At 46.9% G+C, this 21,755-nt stretch overlaps 1 protein-coding gene across 6 annotated transcripts in view; it reads right to left on the reverse strand.

Annotated features, from left to right (window-relative positions):
* The window catches only part of GAB3 (GRB2 associated binding protein 3), a 66,060-nt gene that overhangs the window by 31,564 nt on the left and 12,741 nt on the right, over positions 1–21,755 (reverse strand). For all 6 annotated transcript variants that reach the window (XR_003796784.1, XR_003796783.1, XR_003796782.1 and 3 more), the window contains exons 2-4: positions 5,003–5,306; positions 2,734–2,947; positions 1,869–2,347 (exon numbers count right to left, since the gene is read on the reverse strand). Coding sequence is in view for 1 of the 6 variants with exons in the window: in XM_029243727.1 (XP_029099560.1) it covers positions 1,869–2,347; positions 2,734–2,947; positions 5,003–5,306 (997 nt within the window). In the remaining 5 variants the exon portion in view is untranslated. The remainder of the gene's footprint in view (positions 1–1,868; positions 2,348–2,733; positions 2,948–5,002; positions 5,307–21,755) is intronic.

Here is a 21,755-nt window from a genome sequence, read left to right on the forward strand (position 1 = left end):
GCCTCTCCCGTTGCGGAGCACAGGCTCCAGACGCGCAGGCCCAGCAGCCATGGCCCACGGGCCCAGCCGCTCCGCGGCACGTGGGATCCTCCCGGACCGGGGCATGAACCCGCACCCCCTGCACCAGCAGGCGGACTCTCAACCACTGCGCCACCAGGGAAGCCCTAGATTGGTTTTTAGCAAGGAACTGACTATCTGATTTACATTTTTTAAGAGACCACTTGACTGCGTGTGGAAAACAGATTAGAGGGAGGCAAGAATGGTGGTGGTGTGATCTCAGGATAACGAGTTGTATTACAGTAAATATATTCAGATTTCATTTATGCTTTAAAAAGAAGAGATAGTATGTATTTCTGTATTGTTTAATCGTTTCCAGAAATTCTTCCTGTTCGACACTGTTTGGGCAGAACCAACAAGGTGGCTGAATCCCAAAATCGTCATGAAATCGAGAAATTAAACCATGATGACTTGGAGAGCAAGCAGCTGAATGCAACAGAATGTGTTGCACTTGGAAAAAAGTGACGACTGACAACACGACCCCCCGCTTGCGTCATTTCACTGAGACTCATCACCTGAATAAGAGGTGAGATCCATCAACGAATTGGGTGACCATGACACCAGCTTGTGTCTCTTTGACAAGCACACCTTGGAACACGGTGACAATGAGCCAGCCTCGGCGGGTGACTTCCCTGGTCGCCAAGGCGGGGCATGAATGTCCTGGTTACCTTTACCTTTTCTATAAGTTGTACCAAAACACCCACTTAAGTTCTTTCATTTCTACTATTCCTTCCAATAAAATAATTTAGTAGCCCCTCCCCCCAAAAAAAAGAGAGTGGCAGTGGTGCAGGCTGGAGCAGGGGCCCTGATGGGAGACAGCAGAGCTGAGATGCAGACACCCCGCCACGGGCACTTCACTGATGGCAGAGGGGGGCTGGAGAGCCTCGGGGACAATCAAGGCTGCCAGGTCACTGGAGCCCCACAAGGATGATAACGAACCTGACCCCACTCTGCCGCCACGTACAGACATCGGTTCCTGGGGGAGCTCCATGTGGAAGGCACAACAATCCATGGGATGCGTCCCCTCTGCCTTATCAGAGCCATTTGGCTTCCATCCAGCACTGTTGTTTTGGTCTTTGTTTCATGGTCAAAACCTCCATTTCAATGAGTTTTAGCCTTTGTTTGCCTTCGTGTGAAAGAATCCAATGTTTGGATGGAGATAGAGAAGAGGAGAGGGGAGAGAGGGAGAGAGAGAGAGTGTGCATGCAAGGCAACCCTGTGAGAAGCAACAGAGTTCCAGAAAAAGGCCAAACAGGGACCAAGCTGATAGGGCTAGGTTAGCATTACCTTGATGGTGATAGCTTGGCAAAAAGCCACATCACTTCAGCCAGGTAGAATTTGGAAAGAACATGTCAGGTGGGATGATGGATGAAGCAGATTGGATTGTTGAAAAATAGAGACAAGAGGTATGGTTTCCCACCCAGTGCTCAGTCTGCATGTGAAAGGAAATGGATGGAACTGGGCCCAGCTTTGGCAAAAGACACCGCCTTCTGTACCAAGTGGATCCCGGAGTGGCTCCAAACAAACACCAGGAGCGTGGTCTCGTGTGGGCAAGGGCATGACTAGGGGACCAGGGATCTGACTTCTTTCAGCATCTACAGGGACCCACGTATACCTCTCCCGGCGGGGCGGGTGGGGAGCCTGGGAGTGAGGGCTGCTGCTCGGGGTGTGCACTTCCACCCAGAGCCTGACCCTGCCGGGACACTGGACTGGCCTGAGCAAAGGATGCTGGACAACGTCCTCATGTGGACACAAGGAGGAAAGAGAAGCCAGGCTTCTCTCAGTACCGAAGCTTAGCATCTGACACTTACCTTTCCAGGTTCTCATGTTATCTAAACCAGAGAGAGAGATTCTTCTCGGTACCACAGTGCCTTCTGGCTTCTTGATGCTACTGGGCCCACCGCACAGGAGCTGCTCCTCGTGGCGCCGTTCAGAGAGATGGCTTGGCTTAGGGGGGCGGGGAGGTGGCGTGTTGGACATAACATCTAGTTCTTTTACCCCATAGGGCAAGGAAGCTTGGTTTTGATCTACCTGGACGGTGGAGTTTAAGGAAGTTTCCAGCACTGGTAAAGAAAAGTGGTCCCTGGACGGGCCATTGACATGTCTCGTGCAGATCAGGGCAGCCGGGGGCCTCGTGGAAGGGGCCTCTTGAGAACTGTTCCCAGGGCGTGAGGGGCAGGCCAGGTTCCCGGAGGGCAGTGGCTGCAGGCCGTCCACAAAAACGTCGTCGAAGGACACCTGTTCCAGTGAGCGCTCCGAGTTTGACCAGCTGTCACATCTGGTGGGGAGACTGAGGGAAGAAAAGCACATACATTTGACTGAGAGGCAGCAAGTCCCCGGCAGCGGTAGTTGATACTGCTACACCCTTGGCACCCACCCACCCATGCCTCTGATGTCGCCTCTACAACACTCGGTGACACCAACCCCTTGATGCAGGGGAAAAAAATGGCTCGTTGATTTTTTTCATCCTCTAAGTGTAAGGTACGTCTGAAAATGCAAGGTTGGAAAGGAAAGCCACAGTGCTGAAATGCATGAGTCATTCTGCTTGGTGTGCCACAAGCTTCGGCCTCGGTAGTGGTTGATAGGGATCTGTCCCTGCCCTGACGGCAGCAGGAAGAGAGGGGAGTGCACATACACCCACTAGAAGATGCTACAGCTAAACGGCTGGAGGCGTACCTGGCGTGGTGCAGTCTTCCCGTCTCGCAGTTGGATAGAATCAGATAATCAGGAAGGAAGAGAAACTCTGACTCACTTCCGGTTTCCTCAGTGGCTACAGTACTAGTGCTTGGGTCATCTCTTGGCAGGGAGCTGACAGCAGGGGTGGTGCAAAGGGAGCTGGCGGCGGAGGGCTGCACGCAGGAAGGCGTGTGAGAGCCACTCTCCACACAATCTGCAGGAGAAATCATTTCCCAGCTGAATGTTCAAGAATGGCTAGAACACAGTTCCTCAAATGGCATCTAAGAGGCCAAAGAGAAGATGCAAATCACAGCTGGTGTTTGTACTGATGGAGACCGTTTCCCCAAGCTATAAACAATGTCTGGGGAAGAAGGCCAATGTTCCAAGAGTGAAGTGCTGAATCAATTAAGAGCAAAAAACCCAAGGGCTCTTGGCCTAAAAATCTGCAGTTAGATAGTCTTCACACAGCCTCTTCATGGCCCTCGGCCACAGCTCTGCATCACTGTTTATTCACTCAACAAATATACTTACATTTTATATATATATACACACACATTTATGCATAACAAATATATGTACATAGACTTACATAAGCATTTGTGCACATATGCAGACATGCATATGTAGATATATGTCTATTTATGTCTATATAGATACCTACTCTTCCACCTACTGTGTGCCTGGAACCGTTCTAACTCTGCCCTCACAGCGTTAATGATTGACTGTTAGTGATGTCTAAGAAAAGGAATGAAAGAAATAAAGAGTTGTGATGGCTGGAAAGCCCAATTCATAAACTCCCAATGAAAGGCCTGCTTCTATTTCCCTTTTGAACCAAGTTGGCAGGAATGCAGGATTCCTGAGTCAGAGTTGTCCAGAACTGCCTGGGTTCAAGTCCAGGCTCTAGTATATAGCTGTCCTGACCTTGGGCAAGTTACCCGCTTGCTCCAAGCTTCCTTATCTGTAAAGTGCTTATGTTCATGCTACATATGCCACAGAATCGGTCTGGGGATGAGATGAGCTAATACAGGCTTGGTTCTCAGATGACCAGTTAGCCCCTACATCCTCGTCAAAACTGAGGGGGGCTACAAGGAACAAAAGAGGTCATGGGGGGTTCCGGCTTCCTCCAACTTCAGGCCAGAGCTTTCTGTTTTCTGCCTGGTGCCTTACTTGTTTCTGTTCCCCTTAGGATATTGGGACACATGTTATGTATCTATATTTTAGCATAACTCCCAGATGAGGAAACAAACAGAGGAGACACATAACATGACACAAAAATATGTATCTGGTGTGGGCAGAATGTATGGACTGGGGTGAAGAGTGAGCAGCGGTGTGACTGAGTAGCTTCACTTAGTAAGCTTCCCTGGGTCATGAAAAGAAAAGGACTTTGCTGGCAGGAAGCACACACACCCTCACGTCTGTCTAAAGAGAGATGCAACTCTGACTCTTCTGCGCCACCTAGCGTTAGAATGTGGGTATTTCAGTGGAAGATGATAAGCACCAGTAAGGACGGAAATGCTGAAGCAACTGTAGACCATGGGATTTAGTGGTAAGGTTCTGCCGGCTAGACTAAGAGACTAAAAGAAAGCAGACTCGAAGTCTCATAGTTTGAAGATCAGGGCATGGTGCCAGGGCCTCAAGAACAAAATCCATGAAGGAGAGTTCACTGTAACCCCAAGTGCTTTATACCCAGTACATTATATAGAAAGGGCAGTGTGTGTGTGTGTGTGCGCGCGTGTGTGTGTAAAAGAGAGAGAGCAAGAGTGAGAGAAAAAGAGCCTCATGGGTCATTTGCTTCCACTGCCCAGAAGTGGCTCACAGCAAACTTAGAGCTCATTTCCGTTGCAGAGACCTTGAGCCACTTGGAGATAAGAGGAAACGTTACCTGCCCACGACAAGTAGCTTAGTTCTGTCTTTCTACCTTCTAGTACTGAACAACCCGGTAGGCAACAGAAAAGCTGGAGTTCCTATAATTTTTTAAAGACAGCGATATTTGATATTTCTAGAAAAACCGGCAGCAGCAGCAGCATGGGGAAAATCAGAGCTGTACAGGACGTCCCCACCCACGTTTTGCTTTCACTGCATGCGCTCCCTGTAGCTCACAAGAGCAAAGCCAAGGTGAGGCTTTGAAGCCACCGAAGTGGCCCGTCACGCTCCGGGGGCAGCGCACGTGGCTCGTGGCTCGGCCGCCGGGTCCTTTCCGGAGCTCCTTGGCACAAGCGCAGCGGCCCCCGCCCGCCCTTAGCCTCAGGAGCCCCCTGTCCACTCTTACCTGCGCTGTCATCCAGGTGGCCGAGGTTGCAGACCTGACTGATGCTGTGCACCCACACCTGCATTTCTTCCTCCGTCTTGGCCACCAGATAGAACGTGCGAGATGCAGTCTTGACAATGAACACGAAATGGTTCTGGAATTCCTTACGAACGAAGCCCGGGCCCGCGTGCTTCCAGACGGCGCACTCGCTGAGGTCGATGGTGCGGATGGGCTTGCGGGCGCGCTGGCTGCGGTAGTACTCCAGGACGTCGCGGTCGCCGCTCAGGCGGCCCCGCCGCAGCACGAACCAGCGCCTGCGCCAGGCCTGCGGGGAGGCAAGAGGACACGGCTTCTCAGACTCCGCTGGCCGGACGAGGACAGCAGACGACGAGGACACTGCCCACCGTAACAGTGAGGTGCGAGGCCCAGCCGGCGGCGTTGTCTGAAAGGACCCACGCAGCCTCTTCAAGTCGCCTTTCACCAGTGATTTTAATGATCGGTCATCACTGGGGAGCGTAGTGATGGGACTCACACCCCCAGGTCGATGAGAGCTATGCAGTCATCATAAGTGACGCAGCAAAGGCATGCAGTAGAAATTTAAAAAAAAAAACAATAATGCAGAACAAGAAGGAAGCTTTCTTATCACTGTCTACCTCAAGCCAAAAGCCAGTATCATACACTCCAATCAGTGCCATCTAACGTGGTCATTTGACTTGTAGAGAATTGCTCAACAAGAAAAGAAGAATAGTGTACATTGGAGAGGAAAGAGGGTTACCATTAGCTGAAGTTGATGTGATTGTCTTTCTGTAAAATCCCCAAAATGAAGATTAAAATACAAGTACAATTCTCAGAGAATTAAGTAACGTGCTGGTTCTGTTTCCTATGTGACAGACTGTTTTCTAAGGGCTTTACCACAACCTATTTCATCTCCAAAACTATCCCATGGGACAGGTAACTATTTTTATGTCCATTTTATGTATGAAAACATTGAGGTTCAGAGAAATTCATGAGCCCAAGGTCACACAGCTAAGAAGCTGTACGAATAGATTTGAACTCAAGTGAGGGTGGAAGGTTCACTAATTATGAAGTAAAAAAAATAGAGGGGACTGTGGGCAATTCTTTAGAGATGTCTGACTGTAAAGGGGGAGAGCTCTGGGGTCCAGGGATTTTTTTGTAAAGATGGAAGACACTTCTGCATCCACCCCCCTAGGTCAGCCCGTCATAAGGGCTGGGGGCCTGGGCGTGGGGCAGGCACTGTCTGGCCTAAAGGATCCTCTGTTCCCTGCGGAGAAGCACCGTAACAATAGGAGAGAGCTGCCTTTAGTGCTGCAGGATATGGGAGAGCCAGACCTTGAGGTCAGATGGTCTGGCAAAGCTTACCATGACCAAAAAAGAGAAGAGAATGATGCTCTGCGCGCCACTGCAGCTTCAGGTGTGCCTGACATGTTTATATGCCCACCAGCTTTCATCCAGAGGCCGGGAGAAAAGGGAAAGGGCACCATGTGCAGTGTTCTCAGCTCCCTTCCTGCCCAGGGGCTGGGAGATCTGAGGCAGCAGAGCATGTGATGAGGCCATGAAGAGGGAGGGGGGCTCTCACACCCGACCTGCAATCATGGCTCAGAATTGAAAGCTGCTTTGAGGCCATGGCAAGAGGCAGCATCAGAAGGGTGGCGGTCACCCCACATGGGGTTGGGACAGAGAGGAGGAAACCGTGCCTTCAATAATGTTGAAAGCTCTAAGGAGAGATCTGGCCACTTGGAAGAGGGACAAAGCAGTGTAATTAAGTCCTTGTTTTTAAGAAAAGAGAAATAACAGCATGTTTGTAGGCTCCTGGGAGTGATGGACGAGGGAGAGAAGCATTAATCATTCAATAAATTCCTGTCACAAAAACATGGTACTGGATGGGGTGGAAGGAGCTCCCGCATCACCGTCAGGATGAGAGAACGCCCTGGGGTGCCCGGGGTACCCCAAACTTTCCAAAGGCCACTTTGGTAGGGAAATGTGAAGAGGAACTTTGTTGTACTTCCCAAAAATGATTCTAAAAGAGGAAGTCAAATTGGATGCTGAAACAAGTTTCAAGTTAACTGCTCTTAGTTTTATAGAAACACATTTCTTATCCTTTAATAACAGTGTTGGTGGGCGGGGGGGAGGGGTCCACAATGCATCCTGCCAGATGGTGGAGATGGGGAAGGGGGTTAGAACTGGTCCCTGAAAGAGCTCACCATGTAGCTGGGATGCCGAGAGGCATGGAAATATGAAATGGATAGATTTCAACCCCGGGTAAGGAGCGCCCTGGTAGGAGAAGAATGACACAGACATTCATTCAGCAATTATCTGTTGGCACCCTAATATGCTAGCCACTGGTCAACAAGCCACGGGCCCTGCCACTCAGTCTCGTGGGCAGCAGGGGAAGTGGGCACATGGATAAACAGACAACTGCAGTCAGCGAGATCAGTGCTACAATAAGGGAGAGCCAAAATGCTACGGGCATACACAAGAGACATCCTCTGGGATGACGTGGTAGCCAAGCTGACACTGAAGAAGGGCCAAGGAAGCAGCAGCATCTAGCACAGTCTGCATGCGAAACTCGCCAGCATGCCCTCCCTCAGGTTTTGGAGGTTCCTTAAAAAACTACAAACAGAACTACCATACGACCCAGCAATCCCACTACTGGGCATATACCCTGAGAAGACCATAATTCAAAAAGAGTCATGTACCAAAATGTTCATTGCAGCTCTATTTACAACAGCCCAGAGATGGAAACAACCTAAGTGTCCATCATCTGATGAATGGATAAAGAAGATGTGGCACATATATACAATGGAATATTACTCAGCCATAAAAAGAAATGAAATTGAGTTATTTGTAGTGAGGCGGATGTACCTAGAGTCTGTCATACAGAGTGAAGTAAGTCAGAAAGAGAAAAACAAATACCGTATGCTAACACATATATATGGAATTTAAGAAAAAAATGTCATGAAGAACCTAGAGGTAAGACAGGAATAAAGACACAGACCTACTAGAGAATGGACTTGAGGATATGGGGAGGGGGAAGGGTGAGCTGTGACAAAGCGAGAGAGAGGCATGGACATATATACACTACCAAATGTAAAATAGATAGCTAGTGGGAAGCAGCCGCATAGCACAGGGAGATAGCTCGGTGCTTTGTGACCGCCTGGAGGGGTGGGATAGGGAGGGTGGGAGGGAGGGAGACGCAAGAGAGAAGAGATATGGGAACATATGTATATGTATAACTGATTCACTTTGTTATAAAGCAGAAACTAACACACCGTTGTAAAGCAATTATACCCCAATAAAGATGTTAAAAAAAAAAGAAAAGAAAAGCAGAAATAACGTGTTCTTGGAGCTCTTTGTTAAGTAGGTGAAACCAGGCTTCTGGGCTTCTGGAAGTGAGAGACATGTGACAAAGACCCTTGAAAGCAAGCAGCCAGCACCAAAGTGAAGCTCTTCGTGGTGACACTGTTCCACAAGGAAGTTATCAAAAGGACTCAGGAGCCAACCTGAAGATACTCCCACTGGTCGAAGATGGAACAATTCGAGCTTTAATAAATATAATCATTACGGTGGCTTGAAATCCATCAGATATGTTTAAATCTGGGAGTTCATCATGATATTAAAAGAGAAAAAAGAATTTGTCATCCTCAGAGGCTGTGATAGAACCACTTCATTATCTTTTCATAAATGTATTCTGCTTAACAAAGGAAAACCAATGATACAATTAGAATCTCGCCATTCTGCTGTCCACAGTGAAATCATAGGTAGAGGTGTTCAGCCTCAACAGTTGCTAACTTATGAAGAGGAACCAGCAGACGTGAAAGTTCCACCCGCAAAGCCAGACAGTGGGAAATTCTGTGATCAAAGGCCCAGGTTCTTCAACAGATAAATGACAAGAAAAAGAAAGGACAGAGGTGATCTATGGAGTAAATGAGTCTTAAAAGATGTATGAGAAATTTTCTGTGGGATTATTTTTTATTGAAGTATAGTTGATTTCCAGGGTTGTGTTAGTTTCAGGTGTACAGCACAGCAATTCAGTTATACATATATTCTTTTTCAGATTCTTTTCCATCATAGGTTATTATGAGATAGATATTGAATATAGTTCCCTGTGCTATACGGTAGGTCCTTGTTGGTTATTTTATATATAATAGTGTGTATCTGCTAATCTCAAACTCCTAATTTATCCCTCCCCCACCCCCTTTGGTAACTATAAGTTTCTCTTCTATGTCTGTGAGTCTGTATCTGTTTTGTAAATAAGCTCATCTGTATCGCTTTTTTAGATTCCACATATAAGTGATATCATACGGTGTTTGTCTTTCTCTGTCTGACTGACTTCACCGAGTATGATCATCTCTAGGTCCATCCCTGTTGCTGCAGGTGGCATTATTTCACTCTTTTTTATGGCTGAGTGACATTCCACTGTATTATAGTGTCTAGGGGATGCTCTTTTGAGTGATAAAAACATTTAAAAACGCAAAGAAGAGATTTCTCTGGATAGGGCATGTTCATGCTGCATTCACTATGGGCCAGGCACTGAGCACGGCGGGACCCAGGGGCTGCTGGTTCTTCCAACTGGGGAGATGTTCACATTTCACAAGGGCAGGATTGCGGGATTCCACAGCAAAACACTGTCAGTTTGCCCTGGGCAAATCGCTTCTCCCACTGCACACCGATGGGCCCTGAGGGCTCTTCTAGCTCTGACCATAGAAAGATGTTTCCCATCAGCCTTTTCAGCCAGCCCACCAGTATCAACTCCAGCAACAAAACCCTGCAACATCCTGTAACCTTGTGGAAAGGTGTTTGTGCTCATTTCTCAAATATGAAGAAGGTATAACTGAACTCCTCTAGGAAGGTGTGTTGAAATCCCAGGCCCGTTGCTGATTCTGTGTTTACAAACACCTCCTGGTTGGTTTCTTGCAAGGCTGAGGTGGCTGCTATGCAATGGCGGGCTTCCCATCCAGGGAAGAGGGACTGAGACTTGAATCTGAGTTTCCCTGTTATGGACTGAAGTGTTTCCCCCCCCACCCCCAAACTTCCTATGTTGAAGTCCTAACCCTCAATACCTCAGAAGGTAACCTTATTTGGAGACAGGATCTTTACAGAGGTATCAAGTTAAAATAAGGTCACTAGGGTGGGGGCCCTAATGTAATATGACTGGCAGAGTTGCCAAGACAGATCAGCATTCTGGATGGCTGAGGCAGCTGGAATTTGTAGGGAAAGGCACCAAAGAGGAGGGTGCTGAAAAGAGGGTAAAGAAAGAGCTGCAGAAATCTACCTGGGAATTCCATCACGGGACTTCGGCTGAATACTAACACCCACATGTGTTGGGTGAAACCCCATGAGGTGAATCCAAAAACAACTCCTGGACACCCACAAAGTGAATAACTACCCGAGCTCACACAGGGCTGGGAGATATTCAGACCAGCTCAAGTGGAGAAACCTGAAACATTCAGTAGAGACTCTAGAAAGGCCACACCTCAGAAGCTTTCAAGTTAGTGAATTACCTGACAAAGACAGCTCAACACTTTTTAAAGGAAGACAATGAAACCCAGACACTCAACAATATAATATTTATGATGTAGAGCATTTTCCCCAAATTACTAGAAATGCAAAGAAGCACAAAAATGTGGTTCATAATCAGGAGAAAAATCATACAATAGACAGAGACCTAAAAATGACAGAGATGGGTTTCCCTAGTGGCACAGTGGTTGAGAGTCTGGCTGCCGATGCAGGGGACATGGGTTCGTGCCCCGGTCTGGGAAGATCCCACATGCTGCGGAGCGGCTGGGCCAGTGAGCCATGGCCGCTGAGCCTGCGTGTCCGTAGCCTGTGCTCCGCAACGGGAGAGGCCACAGCAGTGAGAGGCCCGCGTACCGCAAAAAAAAAAAAAAAAAAAAAAAAAATGACAGAGGTGATGGAATAAGCACACAGTATTTTTAAAACAGCTCTTATAATGTATGACATTTAAAGGAAAATGTGATAACGAGGACAGAGATAGAAGATATAGACAAGAACAAAATGGAACTTGTGGAGGTAAATGTACAATATCTGAAATGAAAAATTCACTGGATGTGTAGAACAACACCTTAAGCATCGAAGAAGTGCTCAGTGAACCGGAAGTGCATTTTTAGCAGCTCCCGGGGGAGAAATGAACAGACTCCCCAGGGAGCTGCTAAAAATGCACATTCCTGGGCCTCACGTCCAGAAAGGCTTACTCACCAGGCCTGGCTTGGGGCCCATGAATGTGCATTTTTAACAAGCATCTCTACAGATTGTGATGCATAGAAGCAGTGCCCTTTCTAAAGGTACCTGACTGGCCAAGGATGCAAAGGGAGTTCACGATGGACCATTTCAACACTGAATTCCTATCCTTTTATGGGTTGTGAACCCCTTAGAAAACATGATGAAATTCATGGACCTTCTCTCATCACAAACATGTGTGCAGGGACTTCGCTGGTGGTCCAGTGGTTAAGACTTCACACTCCCAACGGAGGGGGCCCAGGTTCGATCCCTGGTCAGGGAACTAGATCCCACATGCATGCCGCAACTAAGACCCAGTGCAGCCAAAATAAAATTAATTAATTAAAAAAAAGAAACGTGTGCACGCGCATGCATACACACACACACACACACACACACACACACACACTGTTCTGGATGGCTTTCCCTTATTGAACTTCACACACTCTCCCTCATGGCCTCACCCAGTATCATTTCTCTTAACAACCATCTATTTTCTGATGATTTACAAAATTATGTTTCCAACCTAGATCTTTCCCAGAAACTTCAGACTCATGCCTAAGGTCCAGCTTCGAGACTATGCTCATACTTGTTGAGTGAACTAATTCCACATGATTTCACAGTGCCCTGGACCTAGGTTTAAAACACAACTCTTGAGAAATATGACTAGCTTTGTGGGTTCATAACAAACCTCATCACCAGGATTTACTCATCACATATTTACGTGCTAGGAACTGGGGATGTGATGGGGAACCAGACAGACAAGTTCTTGAAGCTGGACATAAGGCAGTCAGGCAAGGCTTGGTCCGAGCATTTTAACTCAAACACAGTAAATGCTCCATCCACACATTGAGTACACTGGGGTGTCAGCTACACATTTCTTTTTCTTAATTAATTAATTTTATTTATTTTTGGCTGCGTTGCGTCTTCGTTGCTGCGCACTGGCTTTCTCTAGTTGCGTCGAGCGGGGCCTACTCTTTGTTGCGGTGCGCGGGCTTCTCAGTGCGGTGGCTTCTCTTGTTGCAGAGCACGGGCTCTAGGCTCGCGGGCTTCAGTAGTTGTGGCACATGGGCTGAGTAGTTGTGGCTCGCGGGCTCTAGAGCGCAGGCTCCGTAGTTGTGGCGCACCGGCTTAGTTGCTCCGTGGTATGTGGGATCTTCCTGGACCAGGGATTGAACCCGTGTCCCCTGCATTGGCAGGCGGATTCTTAACCAGTGCGCCACCAGGGAAGCCCTAGCTACACATTTCTAAGATGAGCCTTTGTCAGTTCATAACACAGGCTATTGAGGCTGCAGATTACCATGGACAAAGGTTCAAAGTTTGAGCACTTTATTCCTACACTCAGTTCTATTTGCACAATAAAATAAACCTGGCTGGGTTAAGCAAGTTTCACTTCTTGGGCTCCAGAATTCACTCCAATAAAAGTGAAGTGCCCTGTCTGGATTGTATCCATTGTCGAAAGACACTGAAGTGAACTGAGAAACGTCCTGCAAATCTCTGAGGCTGGAAAGAGACACCTCTGATTTAAACTGCTCTTCTGGCCAGAGTGATTACTGTCCCTTTGTTTCAGCGGAATTGGCCCCCTGACCCCTCTGCAGCGGTGAAATCCCAAAGCTATGAAATCATTTCCTCCGCATGTGCACAGGACCCATCCGCAAGCTGCCGGCATCGCCCAGCTTTCCAACTCGGGCTGAGGGAATGAAACCTCCATCGAGCTGCACTTGGAACTGTGGGTTTTGATCCTTCAATATTACTGTCACCTGAGCCGGGGCAGTTTTCGACTCAAGCTGCCCAAGGAACTGTGCAGGCCTCTTCCCCTTTGGACCTGTGGATGTGCTCCGTGCTGTCCTGACTTCTGAGCTGTTCTTGCAGGGGCCTTTTCTGTCAGGCTGCAGGAGGAACTTTAGAAACCAAGACCTGGCCAGTGAACATGAGCTGGTCTCCAGCTCGCCCTGGGACTCTAGCCTGTGCCCATCTAGCCTGTGTGCTCTGTGAGGGCAGGACTGGGGGGAGGGCTGGCTGGAAAAGCTTAACAGGAGGAATCCTCATGTTGGAACAGATCTGTATATTGACTGCAGTGGTGGCCACAGGAATCTACACGTGCAATGAAACTGCACTGAGACACACAGACACACGCACATACAACAGGCGAAACCTACAGCAGCTCCTGTTTGTTTACAAACTCCTGGGGATCTAGTTAAGTTTCTAAATAAGTTTACAAAAAGATGCTCAATCCAAAAGAACTCAAGAAAGTACAGAAAATGAAACCTACAGGAAGTGGGGAGCACATCAAAAGTACAAGTAAGATGCTCGATTTCAATCTAAATGCATCAATCATTACATCCAGTGGAAATGGACTCAGCACTCTGGCACAAAGATGTTCATGGAATGGGTTGCACACAGGGGATGCAGAGATGAGCATTACCAGGCCCTGCTCGCAGGATGTACATGACGGTCTCGAGGATCATGTGCTATGACAGAATATACCACGTGGACGAATTTGTGGATGCCGGGAAGGTTAGAGTGACAGAGGATGAAGCTAAAGAGGGGGTGGTGGCCAAATGGTGGAAGACACAGTGGGCCTGAGGGAGGGGAGGGGTCGAAGCTGAATCAGAGGCTGCTTTATGACCGGGCAGGTACTATTATTGTGTCATGTCCCCCAAATGGAACAACTTGTATTTATAATCTTGTGAAGTGGTCAAGGCAGCTAATTTTCCAGAAAAAGAAGCTGGTCCTCAGAGAGATGGAGTGTTAGCTTTCCGCAGACTGTCCTGTCTCATGGAACTGTCAAAGCTGTTTCCCCAATCTAGCTCCAAAGTGGAATCTTTCTGTCCCCTCACACACAAACATTCTTCGCTGGAGTCCAGAAGACACGGAGGGAAAGAGGCAAGAGGACTGAAGCCTGGCTCTTGTCTCATTGACTGACTTTTCATTTCCTTTTACATCTTTCTTCATCCCCCATCTTCTGACTGGAACACATTCCCCCCCACTGTGTTTTTCTTCTCCTTGTGCTGCTATTAACATACTTGGTAAATGTCAGTGCGTGTTCAGAAAACCTTCTGACTGGAACACATTCCCCCCCACTGTGTTTTTCTTCTCCTTGTGCTGCTATTAACGGATACTTGGTAAATGTTAGTGAGTGTTTAGAAAACCCAACAACTCCATCACGGACTGCCATTTGTAAGGCCCCCAGGAATCTTGGATGTGGTCCCAGAACACGAGATGAAAGAAAGCATTTGGTAACAACTTGGAGGTTTATAGTAACTCCCCAAGACCCGCTCCTTTAAGCTCAGCTCCCATTTTCTTCCCAGTGGTGTCACCTTGAAAACACTCAGGAAGTTTGGGGTGTGGTTATGTGTTGCAAAAGGCGAACATCATTGAAAAAACAAAGAAACAAAGTGAAACGAAGTCCTGGTTAATGTTCTATTTTCTGCTGTGCTTTACTCAAGGGGGCCCCTTCTCTCCGCCTTCCACTTCCTTGCCAAGGGGGACCACAAAAGCCAGGGGACCCGAGGGCGGTGGGTCGGGAATTTCCAGGAGCCGGGATTGCTGGTGACCCTTCAGCCTGATGGCCTGTAACCTTCTGCCTGCCACCACATAGAGCCGGGACTTGTCGCAGGCGTGGAATAGCTTCCTGTGATTGTCCTGAAGACGGCCTGGCCCACGGGTTCCGCTTCCAGGCCTTGTCAAGAGAGGCAGACAAGTCCTGGATCTCTGCGATGTGGAAGGAGGAACCCTGAGGAGGACTGTTCGGCAGAGATAAGTGTGCCACTCTACGTGACGTGGACTTGACCTTCCTCGTGTACTGAGACCTAAGTGCCACTCAATGTCCTGGGTGGTTTCTCATCATTTCTGAACTGGACACTTACAAATGAAATAATATGACCCTCACACCCAAGGGTGTCCCCTTGGGACGTTCCTTTGCCACTGCTCAAGCTGAGCACACAGGGGTGAGGGCTCCTGGGACCATCTCCAAAGGAGTCCATGAACCATAAGGTGACACTGATCCCTTGAAATGCACAATAGTAATAATAATAGGTAACACGCACGTCCCAGGAACTGGTCGAAGTGCTTTGGATGGATTAAATGAAATTATTTAACCTGCACACAGGTCCTTACAGCATTCTCTACACAGGAGGAAAGGCGTGATGTGAACCAACTGGGATAGAATGAGAGTGTAGACTTGGTTACCAAGTCTAGGACAAAAGGTCTTGGAAAGGAGAAAATCTGGCCCTATTTTATACAAATGAGCTCACACTCCAGCAGGAGGCCCACCCCTTCTTTCTCCTGAAATACGTGAATTTGGAAGGCATTCAGAAAACCTGGTCTCTTGTGTTATTAGATGTAAGGTAGCTGAGGTTTAATGCTGAGAAAAATCTCTCTAAAATGTTCCCCCCGGTGCCTGGTGCCAAGAGCAAGCTCAGTCAATCTTGTTGAACAAATTAATGAATGTCTAGCTCATTCCACCTGTAATCCAAATAAATTCTGCCTGAATTAAATATTCACATTTAAATAAGGAAATGATAACAGGACTGAAAAAATAGAGGTGGGCATTGACCTAACACCAGTCTCTGGGAAGGCTTTCCAAAAACATGACATGACAGCCACACATTCATTCCTCAGAAGTGGAGCCGTCGGTGCTGTTAACACTCGTGCTACCCGTGACTCAGCTGCCGGAGGGCAGGAGGGATGGAAAGAGGAGACAGCGGGCAGGAGATGGGTCCCAGCTGGCAGGCAGCTAACGGCCCCAGAGTGATGGTTACGGGGCAGCTCATCAGCACGAAACACTGTTCTGGCTGCAGGAAGTTGCCAAAACCACCTCCCAGCCTCTGGCCAGCACAAAACTGTGACTCAAGAGAAGCGGTTCCGCCCGGGAGCCCACAGGATGCCAGTGTTGACTTAAGCTCGAGTTTCGGCCTGGGAGAAGCTGAGCTCCCAGAGGGCACCTGCCGGCGGCAGACTCGTCCCCAGGTACCTAGAGAGGAAAAGAACAGCCTAGCTTTCAGCTTGGTTTCACGACTTGCTGGGCTCAAAGGACAGACATCTGTTAGAAGGAAGACCCCTTTATTGTTTACAGTTCAAGGCCAATTCCCTGGGCCTCCTCCCTGCTGACCCCAGTGCATTTCTGCATGCCGGGAACGCACGTGCCAATCAGGATGCAGAAGTGTTTGCTGGGCGAAGTGATGAGCGCTGCCTGCTGCGTCTGGCTTTCGTCCTGTCCGCCTCACGGTCCCTCTCAGCTCCTAAAGCCTGAGGGTCTGGGTGGAGGAGAAGCCCACACCATTGTCCTCTCGTTCCTCAGTTAAGGATTTTTCACTGGCATCCCTCACAAATCTTTCTCCTATTTCGTCAAAGCTGTACCCTTCCAGGAGGAGATGAGATGTCTAACCGATCTCAGGGCTCTCCATGACTTGGTTAGATTTTCCTGCTCTATTTTGGACTCTTTTCAATGAGTTTCACAGAGGGGAATTACATAAACATGTATTCAGAAATAAGTTACTTTCTTTCTCAGAAACCTCTTCGAAAGATCCAGCAGTCACATAGGCGAAAGCAAAAAGAGCACCTTGTTGTTTAAATGTGAATTTGTCTGGTGTCTCAGGAGGTTGTATATTATTTCTTATGTGTCACATCCCTTTGTAGACCTTCTTCTATGCCCATTTTTCCATTGCAATGTAGATCCTTTCCCTAATGATTTACAAGGATTATTTCCTAGAAGTTAAGGATATAAACTCATTTGCCTTATAGGTTTATGTTGTTTTTGAAGGGCCAGTGCCTAAAATTGTGCTCAGCATGTGGGAGATGCTCAGTAAATATCTGCTGAAGGACTGAAGGAATGAATAAATGAATGAATGGAAGTGTTTTACTCTCATATAGCAAAAATCTATCTTTCCCTTTATAGTTTTTCTATCATGTTTAGAAAGGTTTTCCCCACCCCCAGATCAGATTGAGATCCTACAACATCTTCTTGTAGAAATTATATTTCATTGTCTTCCATTTAAACAACGCATCTGGAATTCGTTTGTCATGTCTCTATGAGTGAGATTGATCTGTAGTTTTATGAATTTGCTATCAGGATTCCTGAAGAAGCTTGCATCTTTTTCTGTGCCTAAATAGTTTAAAGAGTGTGAGAGTGATCTGTTCTTTAAAGTTCAAAAGATCTCAAATATTAAAACATTCTGAGTCAAGCATCTGTCTCGGAGGTAATTTCACTTCTTTCATATTTACCTTATAATATTGACCAAAATAACATTTTAGGGTGTAAGACTGTGAAGTGTGTACTTCTTTCCAGCAAGGCCATGTGAGAGTTCTCCTTTGGTGTGAAAATTTCGGTGGAGTTAAATTACAGTTTAAACTTCAGTTTAATTTCTAGTTACACCATGCTCAGGGCTCAAGACCCCAAACCACAGATTTCTCGTCAGCACTAAAAGCCACAGTGTAACAGACTTGCTTCTTGTGAAATAGGAACTGGTGGTGATAAACCGAAACAACCACGGAAAAGGAGGCCTGGGAGGGGACAGCAAAGCAGCCCACGAGGGGACCTAGCTGGCATGCTGGTATAAAGCAGGCTCAGTTCTCATGTGGAAAGAAGGCAAAGTAAGCACGGCGGGATGCATCGTGAGGCTCTACCTGGAGGGAGACAGACAAGAAAACAGGGTGCTCCATTGCAGAAGGAACGCGACTTTGGTCCCTGGCAGGATACAACAGGTGTGAAGGCCCGCCGGCCAGGGCTGCCCAGCATGCCTTGGGGCTTGGCTACACAGGGCCTCTGGGCTCATCCAGCCTGACAGAAGATAATAAAAAAGTATTTTCCTACATTTTCTTTTAATCTTTTATGTTGAATTATTCCATGCATATAATTGTGAGAAGCCAAACAACTCACAAAAACTATAAAGGAACCAATTTCCAGATTTGCTTACAAAAGATAAAAAATATCTGCGTGGCAAGAGACCCCCTGAACAAAGTTGAGATGATGAATTTGTAGGCAGCTACAACTGGATAAACAAAATACATAAAGAGCTTCTGTGAAAACACTCCGATAAACGTAAATGACCTGACCACCTGGAGGATGGCACTTCCACACTCTGAGATTTGGAAGCCCCTGGAAGGAGCAGATTTAGGGAGACTACATTGCCCTGAGGCCTCCGCTCTCTCTTGTTGCTGAGAGTGTGCTTTTATTTTGGAGAATGATAAACTTTACCCTTCATTTCACTCAGACTTGTAAATGAGATGAGGGAAATGGAACTCAAAGAATCACAACAAAGTACCTTTGGATGGAGATTTACTTTCTTCCTTTCTGATTTTTAGCCATTATACATAGTGATGTTAACATCCATGAACATACATCCTTGTGCAAAGGTTTGAAAATTTTGTGCCAATCTGATGGGCAAAGGTATCACATTGTTAATTAGCAATTTTTGGTTATATGACTTGGGGCCATTTGTTTCTTCTTCTATGAAATGCTTATTTTCTCTCAGAAAATGAAAACATATGAGTGTTGACTGTTACAATCTAGAGGCAGGTGGGTCCATAGATAGGGGGGTGGTAGCAGCTACCAGCTTCCAATGAAAAAAGAACAGGATGCCACAATGGCTTTCTTTCTCCACTCTGGCTCTAGGTTCTGAACAGGTGGGAACTTACATCCTGAGAAGGACCTGAGGAAAGGTGGGAACTTATTTCCTTCTCTGTCGGGCCCAAATCTGGAGGTGGGTGTCACTTGATTCCTGGTGACCTTACACTGCAAATCAATAAAATGCTTCCCTCTCCTTTGCTTTCAGCTACCCAAAGATCATGACAGATTGGCTGAAGGACAAATTGCAAACAAAAAGGTGAAATTTACCAGTAAGAAATGCAAGGTCCAGTCCCCGGGCCTCAACAAGGCAAAACATCGACAGCACAAGCAGAGACTGGAGGAAAGAGATCTCAGCAAGAGCACAGAGGAAAACGCAGCTCTCTCGACAGGAAGCCAGGCGGGTGTGAGTCAGCGGTGGGGTGGCCGCCAGCACCGAGCCAGGGGGACCTCCAGCCTCCAGGCGGGGAGGGGGCAGCTGGCTCCGCTCGGCCTGGCGCTCTGATCCCAGGAGCGCACTCAGTCCTGGTAGCAGCTCAGAGGAGGTGGATGGATGGCCTGAGAACCTGGAAGGAATGGCGGCATCGACCGGCCACCCTCACACCGGACGCCAGCGGGGCTCCCAGGTGAACAGAGCGAGGTGTGTTCCGTGTAATCTCAAGAGGTAACAACACCGGGCTGGATTCTCCCAGTCGGAGCTGTCACACGATTCTTTGGGAATTGTGTTTATGTAACCGGTTTCCTGTTGCTGGAACTGTCCGGATAACAAGTGATCGCTCAAAAACGTGGCCAGTATGTAACGAGATGACCACTGACACCCTTTCTAATCACTGAAGTTTACAGAACTGCACTGCGATCGGGCTTACAGACCACCCTGCTCAACGGCCCGTGTCTCTCTCAGACGTTTTAATCAAGCAGTCGAGAAGCCCCAGTGGTTATTTCTCTAAAATCATTCTCATATTCTTCCTTTTTGCTGCCCTCCCATTAATACCCTTTGTTTTCCCTCACAGCTGGAATACAGACTCTGATGGTCTCTCCTGCCAGATCGTAAAGCAAAAGGATGACAAGCTCCAAGACTTAAATTCTTGGCTCGAAGCACGGTTGGAAAACTAGGCTTTCTATGATAGTGCTAAGACTCTCTTCTAGCTTACGTGCGCAGGCTGAGGTCACCCACAACGACCCTGGGCTTAACACTGCAAGTTGCTGAATTATTCCACCGGGTCTTATAAGTGAAACAAAGGGCACGCTTCGAAAAGACTGGACCTGGAGGGTTGGAACGGGGACATTTGATGGCGTTTGGCTGAATCTGAGCCCCACTGGGAGGAGCACCAAGGAGTCAGACTCCTCGGGAAGGAAGGTTTCGATCACCTCACCAGGCCAACAACGCTGATCAGCTAAGGCGTTGTCTTTCCCCTTTCTTTTCCCTACTGTTTTCTGTAGGATGGGTTGGTGGCAGTGAACTCGAGCTAAGTGGCATCATTCAGCCTGTCAGGCACCCGCAGTAGTGATAGCAGGTTTCTCACCAGAACTAGTTCTGAGTTGTGGTTTGGGGTGTTTTTTCCTGGCTGTTTAACCTCAAAGCTGGTTCTCCAGCCCTCTCACCATTTCTGTCAGAGACCCAATATCATTCTGATCAGCTCTTTTTCTGCTTAAATCAGTCAGGATCAGCTTCTGTTGCTTGCAAATTAAAACCCTGACTAGTACAACATCTACAAAGAGTGTGTGGTCAGTCCAAGTTTCCTCATCTCTAAAACACGCCAAAACTGAATGAAGAAATAACAAATATAAAAGGAGAAATTAAAGTTAGAAAAATTAAAAAGTAGGACTTATTAATAATCAAAAAACGGGTTCACTGCCAAAACAAAAATCAATAAAACAGAAAACACCAACTAACCTAACCAACAGGGGAAAAAGGAACAGAGCACAAATTCACAATGACAAGGAAGCAATACCTCTGAGAAGAGTAAAAACAATTTAAAAAATCATAAAAGCATTTCATAAAATTATATGTGATGAATTTGATGGCCTGGATGAAACAGACACTTTTCCAGGAAAAGTATAATTTATAAAACTGACTCAGGGAGAGATAGACTAAACAGACCAATTTCCATAAAAGAAATAGAGTTGACAAAGATCTAAACACACACAAAAAAGCAACAGATACAGTTTAGAGGGGAATTCTGCCAAAATCTTAAAGGGCTGTTAATTCCAACTCTACTTAAAATATTCTAGAATATGGCAAACTTCCAAATTTTTATATGACCCAAGTATAACATTTATGCCAAAATCTGCTAAAGATTGTACAGAAATAAATAAAGCCAAATTTAAAGCCAAAGACCAATCTCACTTATGAATGTTGATGCAAATATCCAATATAAAATATTAGTATGAATAATCCAACAACACAATGAAAAATACACCTTGTCCAACTGGGGCTTATTCCAGAAATGTAAAGGTGGTCTAATATTAGATAATCTATTAATAGAATTCATTGCTTTGCTAGATTTAATGAAAAAGTCATATGACCATCACTAGAAATGCTGAAAAACTTCTTAATAAAATTCAACAATGACTTCTGATTAAAAAAAAACTCAGTAATACAGGAATTGTAGAATATTTCACTAACATAAAGAAAATATATTCTCCTAGCCCCAAAGTCAATATTTTTCTTTCTTTTTTTCTAAAGTATTTAAAAAGAAAATTGTTTTAAGATTTTTTAAAAAAATTATTCTTCGGCTGTGTTGGGTCTTCATTGCTGCACATGGGCTTTCTCTTTAGTTGTGGAGAGCGGGGGCTACTCTTTGTTGCGGTGCTTGGGCTTCTCATTGTGGTGGCTTCTCTTGTTGTGGAGCATGGGCTCTAGGTGCGCGGGCTTCAGTAGTTGTGGCTCACGGGCTCAGTAGCTGTGGCTCGTGGGCTCTAGAGCACAGGATCAGTAGTTGTGGTGCA

This window comes from Monodon monoceros, unplaced genomic scaffold (genome assembly GCF_005190385.1).
Source record: "Monodon monoceros isolate NGI ecotype Baffin Bay Population unplaced genomic scaffold, NGI_Narwhal_1 Super_Scaffold_3, whole genome shotgun sequence".
In the NCBI taxonomy this organism is placed as follows: domain Eukaryota; kingdom Metazoa; phylum Chordata; class Mammalia; order Artiodactyla; family Monodontidae; genus Monodon; species Monodon monoceros.